Source organism: Hyla sarda, chromosome 2, assembly GCF_029499605.1.
Source record: "Hyla sarda isolate aHylSar1 chromosome 2, aHylSar1.hap1, whole genome shotgun sequence".
Classification (NCBI taxonomy): Eukaryota; Metazoa; Chordata; class Amphibia; order Anura; family Hylidae; genus Hyla; species Hyla sarda.
Window position 1 is genome coordinate 184,927,297 of NC_079190.1, and position 14,597 is coordinate 184,941,893.

General features: G+C 40.0%; 1 protein-coding gene across 3 annotated transcripts in view; it reads right to left on the reverse strand.

Annotated features, from left to right (window-relative positions):
• Positions 1-14,597, reverse strand: part of GABRA5 (gamma-aminobutyric acid type A receptor subunit alpha5) — a 252,490-nt gene that overhangs the window by 51,951 nt on the left and 185,942 nt on the right. For all 3 annotated transcript variants that reach the window (XM_056555897.1, XM_056555899.1, XM_056555896.1), the window contains one exon: positions 4,442-4,585. In XM_056555897.1, the coding sequence (XP_056411872.1) occupies positions 4,442-4,585 (144 nt within the window). The remainder of the gene's footprint in view (positions 1-4,441; positions 4,586-14,597) is intronic.

Genomic DNA, 14,597 nt, shown 5'->3' on the forward strand with positions numbered 1-14,597 from the left:
TGTCTGTGTGGCTCTCTGTCTGTGTGTGACTGTGTGTGTGTGACTGTGTGTGACTCTGTCTGTGTGTGTGTGTGTGTCTCTGTCTGTGAGTGTGTGTCTCTCTGACTGTGTGTGTGTGTCTCTCTATCTGTGTGTGTGTGTGTCTCTGTATTGTGTGTGTATGTGTTTTTTTGTGTGGGGGGAGGGGGGGGACTTTGACCTATTGTGGGGAACATGCAAGGGAACCTTCGGTCTAATGGGGGCAAACTACTACCAAATGTGGGGAATCTATGCTACCTAATGTGGGGAAACTGCTACCTAATGTGGGGAAACTGCTACCTAATATTGGAAAACTGCTACCTAATGTGCAAAAGCTTCTGCACAATGTGGGAAAACTGCTACCTAATGTGGGGAATCTGTGCTACCTAATGTGGGGAAACTGCTACCTAATGTGTGGAATCTGTGCTACCTAATGTGGGGAATCTGTGCTACCTAATGTGGGGAAATTACTACCTAATGTGGGGTAACTGGTACCAAATGTGGGGAATATATCCTACCTAATGTGGGGAAATTGCTACCTACCTAATGTGGGGAACTGCTACCTACCTTAAGTGGGGGAACTGCTGCCTGCCTAATGCCCCCCCCCCTAGCAGTAGCACCATCATCATCCACCAGCAAACCCCCCCCCCCCCAGCAGCAGCACCTCCATCAGCAGATCCTGCCGATGGATGATGGGGGTGATACTGCCAGGGGGGATGGCCAGTTGCACCCTCATCATCCTCCAGCAACACCCCCCCAGTACTAGCACCCCCATCATCCACTAGCAACACCACCAGATTTATATTCAAAGGGTACAGTATGTGGCAGATTTATATTCAGAGGGTACAGTATGTAGCAGATTTATATTCAGAGAGTACAGTATGTGGCAGATTTATATTCAGAGGCTACAGTATGTGGCAGATTTATATTCAGAGGGCGCAGTATGTGGCAGATTTATATTCAGAGGGTACAGTATGTGGTAGTATTATATTCAGAGGGTACAGTGTGTGGCGGTATTATATTCAGAGGGTACAGTATGTGGCAGATTTATATTCAGGAGTACAGTATGTGGCAGATTTATATTCAGAGTGTACAGTATGTGTTGGTATTATATTCAGAATGTACAGATGTATGGTAGTATTATATTCAGTGGGTACGGTGTATGGAAGGTTTATAATCAAAGAGTGTAGTGTATAGTAGTATTATATTTCGAGGATACAGTGTCTGGCAGGTTTATAATAATACTTGTTTTCATATAGAGGATGAGAATGCGCTGACATAGTGAGGAGACGTCTGGGCGTCACGTTCTGCAGAGAGAAGTTTTAGCTGGACCAGGCGGTATTTACCATCTGAATTAGATAAGGGAAGACTATATAGAAGACGTCACCTGTAATCACTGATATCATTGTGTATTCTCCTCACTATAGAGAAGACTTCACCTGTAGTCACTGATATCATTGTACATTCTCCTCACTATAGAGAAGATGTCACCTGTAGTCACTGATATCATTGTGTATTCTCCTCATTATGTCCTATCAGAGCTGTAGTCACTTGTCAGTTCTACAGTTATGATGAGTGAAACTACAACTCCCAGCATAACCTTACCACTGCATAAAGGGGTACTCTACTGGAAAACATTTTTTTTTTATCAACTGGGGCTACAAAGTTAAACAGATTTATAAATTACTTCTACTTAAAAATCTTAATCCTTCCAGTACTTATTAGCTGCTGTATAAGTAATTCACATGAAGTTCTTTTCTTTTTTAATTAATTTTCTGTCTGACCACAGTGCTCTGTGCTGACACCTCTGTCCATGTCAAGAACTGTCCATAGTAGGAGCAAATCTCCATTGCAAACCTAACCTGCTCTGGACAGTTCCTAACATGGACAGACAGAGCACTGTGGACAGACTGGAAAGAATTACACAACTTCCTGTGGAGAATACAACAGTTTATGAGTACTGTAAGGATTAAGATTTTAAATAGAAGTAATTTAAATATCTGTTTAACTTTCTGCCACCAGTTGATAGAAAAGTAAATGTTTTCCAGTGGTGTACCCCTTTAAGTAATTAAATACCCCTTTAAGTAATTCTGGGAGCTGTATATTTAAATGGTGAAAACTTCTTTAAAACTTTCCCATTCTGTGGCAACTGGTATATCTGATTATTATACTGGAATTTCTCACAATGCGCTACAACAGTGGTGTCTGTCACAACAGGCTAAAAACTTACTGGGGGGGTGGAAGGTATGGGGTGACACCATTTTCTACCGCACCGGGTGACACCAACCCTAGCAACGCCACTGGCCCCCAACATGTGATGGTGACATCATAAAAGGTCCTACAGGTCCTACATCTCCAGCATCTAGCAGTCCGGGCCGGGGGAGGAGACTGAGGGAGGGTAAGAATAATTCAGAGGTCGGTCCTGCAGGACTAATGTAACAGGGACGGCGTTCCTTCTCTGGAAAAAGCAAAGGAATGCCATTCCTGTGTGCTCCTGCAGGACTCAATCCCTGAGTATGTCCTTTTGGCGTTAAAAAATATATAGGACAATGTTGGACCTTGGTACCTTCAACATGGGTGCAGTGAGGGTTTGTAAGGTAAACATATGACTAGCAGCTATTACCAGGGTAAAATCCAGGGAAACTCTATTATTGCTGAGCCGTGTCAGCCGACTGCAACAAAATATCTATTTTAAATTATATTTCCCACTTTAAAATATTACTGTAATTAAAATTTAGCACATACATGTCAAAAGTTTTGATTGGTCAGGGTCTCAGTACTACGACTGATTGCAGGAGACGGGCTTAATAGTTTTCTTATGGAGCTTAGCCCACCTATATCTAACAATCAGAGGGCATCTCAGCTCTGAGACTCTGACCAAAGCTTTTGAAATACCTCTCTGATACCCCCTCAGATCATTAAATATAGATAGGTGAAGAGTGTGGCAGCGTGCTTCACTCACAGGCTTAGACTTTAGTCTGACTTATTGCAGGAGATGGGCTTCCTAGACTTATGGACGAATGTAATCAGTCAGACAGTAATTGAGTCAGGGAGTGAAGTTCACTGGTGAGTGCTTCACTTGGCTATATCTATCAATTATAGTGATAGATATAATGAGACCCAACCGTTCTAAGCTTTTGACATGTTTGTGGGACATAAGAGTAGAGCAATCCAGCATCCTTTTAGTGCGTCTCAAGATGTATTCAAATAGCATATTCATGAAAACAGCCATGTTTTGACCCAGATATGAAGTGTGGGTCTTTGCCAAGGTTCCAGAAGGGTCCAGAGAGTTAGCAAACAAAAATATGATTTCTAATCCTCAATACACATATAGATCACTGATAACTTTCACAATAGCTAGCTACAGCCACTGTTAAAGAAATGGTAGGAAACATGCACACTGGGCATTCCCTGATATATTGAGCTCAGTTCATTAATTCATACATAATTTTAAAAGATGAGACAAAAATAATAAAGGTTCTGAGCAGACTGGTGTGAAGGGCACATCCTAAAGATATGATGTGACAGATCTTAAAGATCCCATTGAGTTATAATGGGATGTTTAAGTTTCTTTTTTGTAGCAGATAGACTATGCTGTTCAGGCCGTCAGAGGTGGAAAAAAAACGGAATCTAAACATCTGTGAGCACACAGCATAACATAGCATTACTTACACTCCTTTTATATGGCAGAATGAGCCTTTACATAGCCCTGTTATTGTGTATGAAGTCCTGCACTTACATTATAGCGATGATGGCAGCACATTTCTTGTTTACTCATGGATTTGTACTACTTACAGGCAATGATCTATAGGGCTGCACTAATTCAGCGATCACCTGACATTCGTTTGTCAGCTGATCAGTTTACAAAGGACAATGACTGGCCTGCCTTGCCAATAATAACTCAATGTAAAAGGGCCTTAATTGTATAGCGGGACTACCAATGCGATCATGATTTCGCTGAAACAACAAGCATGGGCATTCTTTCGTTGGAATACCACTTGAAAATGCTCATTGTCATTGGGATTTATGAGGTTAATTTCCACAGCACATTCCAAGCAGAGTGGATCCGCTGATGGAATTCAGCAAGGAAAGTTCTTGCTAAATATACCTAGTGTGCATTGGCCCTTAGGATGACATCTTACAATGGGGGAAATCAAACATTGTGCAAAGGAACAGTGGAGCATCTACCATCATTAAGATATTATCAGAAGAATACCTTAATAGTCCTAGGCCCTAAAGCTAAATTTACAACAGCTCCTCGCTTTGTGTCATTTACAATACTAGTATCATTGCATCTGGCATAAGGGTCTTTAGGTCCCTTTAGATACTAGGGCCAAGTACAACTATTACCTCTACACTTTCTATAGCTACATTCCTGAAAATGACTGTCCATATCACATATCAGATTAAGAATGTTCCTTACCCGTGCTTGTACTGATATTTTCAGTTCCAACAGTCTGACCAATCAGATGGTATTGATTCAGACGAGATCCATCTTCTGCCACTACTACAGATTTATGAGTCACATTGGTCCATTCGTACCTCAATTCCGAATTAGGATATGCATCTTTTAAAAAAAGGATATGTAAAATAAAATGTTTATTCTTATTAATACATATATAATACATACAGTTGTATGCAAAAGTTTACACCCCCTGACAAAGTCCATGATTTTATGACAAGACAAGACGATCCTATTATGCAAATGCATTTAATTTTACTACTGCAGCAGCAACCAATCAGTGAACAGGGAAATTTTTTTTATATAGAAATAAATTTGAAAATAAGGGATATAATATCAACCAATCAGCAACTAGCATAGTCCATAAAACTGCCGTGTATAACTGTAACATCCTCTTTTTTGCTGCTGCCAGTGGTGACATAGGAGTTAAGACTTTCATACTGTGCTATATATTCTCCTTGTTCTTATAACAGTCACCTCAGCATCGGACAGAACAACTGATAAACATCGCTCCATTATCAGCATTTTCCTCATCATATTCCTCATTATTAGAATACTTGTATCCTCATTGTATTTCATAGACATTCATTATTAATATATCTTATTATATAATTGTATATTATATTATATATTTTATTCATATTTAGTAATTATTTATTAATTCATTCCTCAACTTTACTTCAGATATATTCTAATTTTCATGTCACATTATTCCTTATGTCTCAGGATCGTCACATTTATCTAAGGTTCATGATGAACAAGATAATAATGATGATGCTCACTTACAATCCATGGTAGACATTTCGGTACGCAATGCCATTCAGTCCAACATGAGTACAATACAAGAATCTATATCCCTTACTGTATCTCTCCATTCCTTCTGACAGATATTGATCTGCTGAGGATCCAGCAACTAAAAGTAATAAAACCAGCAAAAAATCCAGTAAAGTGACCCAAAAAAGAAATTTCATTGAAATTGACCATTATGATAAGTCATCCAAGGTATCCAAGAAACTGGGTAAAAAGACCCATTCTGACAAACTGCAATATCCTTGAAATACTGTTATTGATGCATATAAAAAGCATGTCATAACCTCAGCCCGAGAGGAAGTGGAAATTAATCGGGCAAAGATGATGAGGATGATTCTTATGAGGAGATTTCTGGTGATAATGATACAACTACACCTACCAACACTCCTTCTACTGTCATTCTTGACAATACAGGAGAACCGTATTTTCATTCTGAAAATATAAAGCATCCTAGGTCAGAGAGTGGCTATCACACCCTCAGGTGGTGAAATATTTGGAATTTTGGATTAACAAATCCTTGAATAGAAATTCCTTCAACAATTTACTGGCAGAATTCCCAATTGGTCTCCTGCATTTGTACTCCTGACATTGACCTTTCTCTAATAAAATTTTTGTCTAAGGGGGATCTAATCCTAAAAAGGTGTTGACTGATCATTCCGGTCTATCTAGGAAAATTTTTTGGACGTACTTGGTCCTATAACAAAGATTTTGGATATGTTGGAGTAGTCCATCTCAACCAACACCCCTTTATATATCCAAATTCTCAGGGGTTGGGCTTAAAAAGCAGTATGTTTACTAATCAACGCCAATGCGGCATTAAGTTGCGAAAGACAGAGATCAGTACTACTTCGTCTTGACCCCCAATTGGTTAATTTGGCACAAAATGAGCCTTCATCCCCAACAGAATGGTTTCACTTCGGCGATTCTTTCATAAAAGAATTAAATAAAGAAATTGGCTTATTCTTTTCTTTGGAAAAAGCCCAAACCTCCATGAAGAAGGTTTTTTAATCCCCAAAATTTTGGCAAGGCCGGGAGAGACAGGGGCCGCTTTCAGAATGTTCTTACCAAACCCCTGTGTTTTCACATCCAACACTCTTTTTCCCACCCAGAGGCCGCCCATGGAGGGCTAGAGGTCAATGCATATCCAATAGATCTTGTCCTTCTACAGTACAGGTAAGTCCTTCTTCCCTCTCTCTATCTCAAATTCTTTTGGGAGGCAGATTAACCCATTTTTTCCACAGCTGGTCTACAATAACCTCAGATTCTTGGATCCTGAACATGGTCATGGGTTATCAGATAGAGTTTTTTTATCCCACAATTCTATGGGAACTTCCTTACCCTAAAATTTTTTCAGACACAGACAGGAAGCTCATTGCATCAGAATTCAAGGAATGATGTTCCACACAGGCAATTGTCTCCATACCCCTTCACAACCAAGGGTTTGTGAGCAATTTATTTCTAGCAAAAAAGAAAGACAGAGGTCACCGTCCCATCTTCAATTTAAGATATCTCAATAAGTATGTCTGGACACAGGATCCCAATATCTTCTATCAGATAAACCTTCTTTGGGGACCTCATCAGATAGATCTTTTTGCATCTCGTCTGAACCATCAACTACCCAAATTCTTTAGCTGGCGTCTGGTCCCAGAAGCTTTGGGTGTGGATGCATTTCTCCAGTCTTGGCTAACAGACATTCTAAATGCTTCCCTCCGTTTGCACTGATTCCGAGAGTGCTATTATATGCGAAGGCTCTGAAATCAACACTAGTGCTGATCACTCCTTGGTGGCCGACTCAATCATGGTTTCCCCATGTATTGGGCATGACAATCGACTTCCCCAGAATTCTTCCATCATCTCAATCACTTCTTCTTGATCCATCAGGGATTCCTCACCCTCTTGTTTTATCGGGCCTTCTCACTTTTGTTGCTTGGTTCATTTCGGGTCAGAAGGACTCTGGACTTTCACAATTGGCTCAAAACATTTTATCCGAAGCTTGGGCACCAAGAACAGCTTATTGTTCTGCCTCGAAAACCTGGAGTAATTGGTGCTAGGAGCGGGATTTGGATCCCATACGTGCCTCTTTAATCCATATTATTGACTTCTTATCTGACTCCTTTCATTCGGGTAAGGCATATTGCACCATCAATGTATATTGATCAGCTATTTCATTAAAGAGGTACTCCCCTGGAAAACATTTTTTTTAATCGACTGGTGACAGAAAGCTAAACAGATTTGTAAATTACTTCTATTAAAAAATCTTAATCCTTCCAGTACTTACCAGCTGTTGTATACTCAACAGGAAGTTCTTTTTCTTTTTAAATTTCCTTTCTGTCTTACCACAGTGCTCTCTGCTGACACCTCTGTCCATTTTATCAACTGTCAAGAGTAGGATTTAATCCCCATAGCAAACCTACCCTACTTCAGACAGTTCCTAAAATGGACAGAGGTGTCAGCAGAGAGTACTGTGGTCAGACAGAAAGGAAATTCAAAAAGAAAAAGAACTTCCTGTGGAGCATACAGAAGATGATAAGTACTGGAAGGATTAATATTTTTACAAATCTGTTTAACTTTCTGGCACCAGTTGATTTAGAAAAAAAATGTTTTCCAAGGGAGTACCCCTTTAATTCTTCACCTATAGGTAAGCATCCTTTGGTTTGTAAATTATTATGCGGAATCCGTTTTAAACGTCCTCCTACTCCAAAATATAATTTCACTTGGGACATTCATATTCTTCTAAATTTTATTAATTCTTTGGCAGATGACGATCTTTTATCCTTAAAATTTTTGTCTATTAAACTCACTGTTCTTTTATGCCTTGTTTCTTTTAAGAGAATCTCTGACATCAAGGCTCTAGATATTTCTCATCAAGTATTTTCTCCTCTTGGAGTTCAATTTTCCATCTATAAACATATAAAAACAGATTTACATACCATATTTTATCCTTGTTTCTCTAATAACGAACAACTCTTTGTCGTTCATTGTTTGAAAGCTTATAGCACCTTTTCATCTTCCTTCTACTTCTCAACTTCTCATTTCCTATTGTAAGCCGTTTCTCTCAGTTTCATCCCCTACTTTAACTATTTGGTTAAATATGCCATGTCTTTAGCGGGGATAGATACTTCTATATTTGGTGCTTATTCCACCAGAGGTGCTATGTCCTCTAAAATTTTTCAATCTGGAGGTTCCTTATCTGATATTCTCAAAACCGCTGATTGGTCCTCCAAATCTACTTTTCGGAATTTCTATTTTAGACCAGAACCTTATGTTTCTATGGTTGTTATTTGATCATTTATATTATTATTTTATATATTTCTATTGTATGTTATTATCATTGTATATATTTACCATTACATATAAGCTTTGAACTTGCATAATAGGAGTCTCTTGACTTGTCATAAAATTGGGGATTTTCCTAGCCTTGGTGCTGAAAAATATAGATTTTATTAAAGACAAGAGGCGAGTATTATCCCGCCCATATGAACCTACCCTTTTTTATATTTATTTCAGTTTAATCTCTGAAAGATTTGGATTGTGTTGATTCCAGATTGATCTACAGAGATTTGGATTTGTTACTTTGTTGATTCTACGTTTATTGTCCATTGAGTTCTAGATACTTCAGATGTCACAGTTCTGCATCAAGAAAGAGGATGTTGCAGTTATATACGGCAGTTTTATGTACTATGCTAGATGCTGATTGAATGATATCATATCACTTATTTGCATATTCATTTGCATATTCAAACATTTTTTCTTTCCTGTTCACTGATAGGTTGCTGCTGCAGTAGTAAAATTACATGAATTTGCATAATACTTGCCGTCTTTAATAAAATCTGTATTTTCCAGCACCAAGGCTAGGAAAATCCCCAATTTTCATTGATAAATAATTGGGTGTTTGGATCAGCAATTAAATTTTGAGCTATCAAATATCTGAAAGACAAAGTAATATATTTTAGAAATGAAATGAGGTTTATTGAATGCACAGAAAGTGTGCTATCTGCATAAAAACGAAAGTAGAAAATTAGTATTGGTATACACCACAGATTACCTATTACCTGTGTACAACCCCCAGACGCCATTTTGCTTTTTGTTTCAAGATGTTCATGTGACAAGTAAACTGAAATGTATACTGTCCTTTAACAAGAAATTATGCCTAGATTAAAAGAACATGAGGATAGAGTGAAATATATATACCATGTTGCCACTTGGTTACGCATGTGCCAGGTGCCTGGTGACGTGACATGCAATGATGATCTGACTACAATAATGGGGCATGATGTGTATCACATAACATATATCAGCGCACACAGTGCACATGCCCAGTATGGTACTAGAAAAGCCATAGTCGGACAACCCAGGCACTCAACAAAGAAATAGGAATGACGGAAGAATACATACAGGTAAAGTGCAAGTTTATTACATAATAACAGTCATTGAGTATTCAGGTTCTTTAGGGCTTGTTCACCTTGCCGCCATGCTCTGCTAAAAAGAGCTCAGACGCTGAGTCCGTCGGAAGATCAGAGTTGGGTGGAAAAAAAATAGTACATGTCCTAATTTTTTCCTCTGCTCAATTCCTGTAAAATACTGGACATACTTCAGGCTCTATTTAAGTAAACTACATCCATCAGGACCTAGCAGTGTAAGTTGTGCTCTGACCCAATCAGGGTCCATTCAGTGCAAAAAAAAAAAAAAAAGCCAAATGGACCCTGCATGGGTTGAAGCATAACGCCAGTGTAAACCTAACCTTACTCAGTACGTAGTCGAAGCCTCTTTGGCAGCTATTACAGCTTCCAGTCTTCTTGGGTATGATACCACAAGGTTTACACATCTGGATTTAGGGGGTTTCCGCCATTCTTTTATACAGATCCTCTCAAGCATTGTCAGGTTGGATAGGGAGCGTTGGTGGAAAAATACATTTTCAAATCTCTCCAGAGAGTTTCAACTGGTTTGAAGGGCTCTGGCTGGGCAACTCAAGGATGTTTACTGAGTTATATTTAAGCCACTACTGTATTGTCTTGATTATTTCCTTAGGGTCCAGAGAACTCTGGATCCGGTTTTCATCAACAATATCTCTGTACTTTTTTCCATTCAGCTTTCCCTTGACCCTGACCAGTTCCCCTGTCCCAGCCTCTGAGAAATACCACTACAGTATGATGTTGCCATCATCATGTTTCACTGTAGGGATAGTATTAGGCAGGGGCCTGGTTTCCTCCAGACAGGAGCCTAAGCATTGATTTTGAGGCTAGAAGTTCAATCTTGGTTTCATAAATAAGAATCAATTTTTTTACAGTCTGGGAAACCTTTGGGTGCTTTTTTTTTGCAAACTCTATATGGGATGTCATGTGTCTTTTACTATAGAGAATCTTTTTTTCTGGCCATTATGCCAAATGTTTCAGATTAGTGCTGCAGTGATGGTTGACCTTATGGAAGTTTCTCCAATACATAATCTTTGGAGCTAAAATAAAAAGTCCATATGTTTCTTTGTCACTTGTCTTTGCAATGCCCTTCTCCCCTGATTACTTAGTTTGGTGGGGTGAACAGATACAAACCTCTTTCATTAAGAGTTATGGAGGCCACTGTGCATTGGGAAGCTCTTCAGTGCACCAGAATGTTCTCTGTACTCTTCTCCAGATTTGCACCTCATCACAATCCTGTCAATGCACCTCATGGCTTTGTGAAATGTAAAAAAGTGAAAGGCCGTAGAAGAAGAGAACAGACGGAGGGACACTCACCAGGCAGGTACTTCTTTATTCACGGAGCTCTGACATCAAGCGGGGTACAGGCGGGGGAGTGGGATGGAGGAGGGGCAGCCGGAACAAGTTGTTTTGTGTGCTGTGCGCACTTCCTCAAGCGGATGTGACGGCCGCGGCGCGTCACCTCAACGTTACATAGAGGTGGCGCCCCGCCATCGACAGGCAACCAGACAACAACACCAACATCATGTGATGGGGTTAGATCACGTGAACTGTGAAAAGTACATACAAAAACAACACACAAAAAATATGCATATAACAAAATAACAGTAAAACAGCCGAATCAAAGAAAAGACACATATTAATTTCTATCATTGAGACCAATATTGGCTGTTGCATTCAGCCGCGCAATCCAGCGGGCTTCTTTCTGTAAGAGAATTCTGTGCCTGTCTCCTCCATTGCGGAGCGGAGGAGCCTTCTCCAATCCTAGAAATTGCAGGGCATTTGGGTCATCTTCATGTGCCTCTTTCATGTGGGCAATCAATCTGGGAGCCCCAGTTCCAGTCCGGAGAGAACGAACATGTTCCCGGAAACGGACCTGTAGCTGCTTGATAGTCTTGCCCACATAATAGCGTCTGCAAGGACACAGTAAAATGTAGACCACGAAGGTGGACCTACAAGTAATTAAATCTTTGACTGTATGAGTAACACCATCTAATGTGACATAGTCACACCTGTGGAAGTGGGCACAGTGTGAACAGGATCGATATGGTCGATTTTGTGTAAGAGCTAGACTGGAGAGCCAGTTGGAAATGGGTTTAGATTGAGCCTGAGTCAATTTTTTCAATTTATCATTGATAGTCAGATTTTTACGGTAAGTGATTAGTGGGGGATTATTAACCACCCCTTGAAGATCAGAATCTGACTCCAACAGGAACCAGTTGTGGCGTATGGCATTAGCCACAGCCTGGTTCATGTTGGAGTTGGCTAGAGAAAAAGTAAACCTTTTAGAAGGAGCCAGCTGTTCCTTTCTAGGAGATAAAAGTTGCTTTCTATCGAGGGTTCTGACTCTGTTAAGGCTGGATTCTATAACTTTAGAAGGGTATTTCCTTACCAGAAGACGCTGCTTTAGGTAATTCGCTTGACTCTCGAAAGTATGATCATCACTGTTGTTGCGGCGAAGCCTGAGAAACTGGGAATAGGGAACACTGCTTCACGTGCTGGGGATGGGAGCTATGACAATGGAGGAGAGCATTCTTAGCTATTGGTTTGCGGAAGCCCTCCGTCACGAGAGTACCATCAAACACCTTAAGCGTGATGTCCAAAAAGTCAAGCTCATGACCACCGAAGACAGCCGTGAAGAACATGTCCTTCTCCTCATTCACTGTATTCAGGTGTGCAACAAAGTTGAAAAAGTCCGTTTCCGTAGAGTCCCATATGACAAAAACGTCGTCTACGTATCGAACAAAGAGCTTAATGTGTTGACAGAAGGGGTTGGAAAGGGAGAAAACGTGTCGGCGTTCAAGGATGGCGAGGAAGAGATTGGCATATGCACAGGAGACCGGCGTGCCCATAGCCATGCCGGTCTCCTGCCTATACCAATCGTCGTCATCCTTGAACGCATTGTGGGTCAAAATAAAAATTCAAGACTCACAGACAAAATTGGTGAAATCATCACTCTTGCCAATCTCGGTGAGAAACTCGCGAACAGCCTGTACACCCGCATCGTGAGGAATGCGGGTGTACAGGCTTTCAACATCCACCGAGGTGAGACTGTAGGTATCGCACCAGTGGAAGTTGCAAATGGTCGCGAGCAGAGCACCAGTATCTGGGATTGAAGACTTTTGGTATGCACTATATATCAAGCAATTCACAATAATGGAGGGTTAGGACTCCCCTCCTCCCCCTCCTTGGAAAATGACCTCTACACAATTCACAGTTCACAGTGTGTGCACAGAAAGCTCTACCATAGTAACCAAGGGGTCATCTGTAGTCTGTTGTTTCCAGTGTCCCTGTGAATGTTGTAAAGCACAGAAAGTTCAGGCAATCCCCATCATAATATACAAAAATGAAATAAAAAAAATGCAGTCAAGCAATAGATACAGATGAAAAGGGGGAAAAAAAGCATTTAACAGTATCTAGCCCTTATCAAAAATATCTGTTAAATATCTAGGTAACACATTCTCTTTAAAGTGTACCTGTCATTAGCAAAAACTTAGTATATAATGTAGATATATCATTATTTTCGTAATATAAATTGGTTAAAAATGTGTATATTTTTGGGTGAACAAATGGTGTCCCTGCAGCTATTGCATGTGTGTCTCTATGAGAAGACCAAATACAGGAAGTGAGGGCAGGACAAGCAAGGCTCTGTGCAAGCTCCTGGCTTTTCAATAATCCTGCTGTGTGAGCCAGGGACATGTCATAGAGGCTCACTGCGCAGAGGCTCACTGCTTGTCCTCTAGGTGTCCCCCTACTTGTCCAGAGGACATTTTCCCCCATCTTTTGCACAGACTTCGGACTTCTGCTGGCCTGGCAGAAGTCCAAAATCAGGAAATGCAGTCTGGAGTGCTGAGTTTTTTTTTTTTTTTTTGCAGCTTTAGCCAGTTATAGATCATATCACACACTGAATTGCTCTGGGCTGTGTGAAGCAGAGTGTGGGAGAAAGTTCTCCCCTTTATGGCTTCAGATGAATGCCCCTTCCCAGTCGGTGAATCTGACTGAGACTGAGCAGAAAATACAGAGCAATATCAAGGTAGAAAACTAAAAAATAATAAAAATAAAGACGAGGTGGTTTAACATGACGGGGGCAGCGAACTGGGAGGATTATAACATTTAACAAACTCATGAGAGGTACTCTTTAAGTAAATGTCTACATAAAACTCCTACTATAATAATTAAAAACATTCCTTTTGGCCATAAAATGATGACTGCAATATTCCTCTTGAATTATTGAATTAGAGCAAGAACTATATATATAGAAACGTCACTTTAAAACCACTACTATCTAGACACAATAATATAACCTCACTTTCTTACTCTTACTAAATTTCATGCAAGTCTTCTTTTTGAATAAAAAAGTATTACCCACAGAAGGATACGGTGAGTGCCACCTGTATTTTTCTACCTTATTTTTATATTCAAGTGCATCTCTGTAGAGCAGAACACCACTAATCTACGATAACCGGGGTCAGTGTGTAGTCAGATAGAACTTGGTAGCTTCATAAGTAACCCTATTCCCATGTACACACCGCTGTGCCGAATCACTATTTCTCCTATGCTTTATTCTATCATGACATCTTTGAATATGAAAACTAAGGTTCCTGCAACATTTTTCAATAAATGTCCCCCTTAAAATCCTGCTCTTTGCTGTATTTCGTATTGATTGACCTAGTTTTGACACCATATAATGTGAGATTAGCAAAGAAGGGAAAGAGATCTAACATACTCGCAAAGTGACAGCCACAGAACGCTGCAGTAAGTAATTACCATAATTGCCAAATCCAATCAAAGAGATTAGCTCTGTAACTAGTAGATTCTACGGCAAACAAGAACAGAAATGGGCAGACGCTTCCCAAATATATACGACTGTAAAAATTATACTTTTGTCTTTTGGA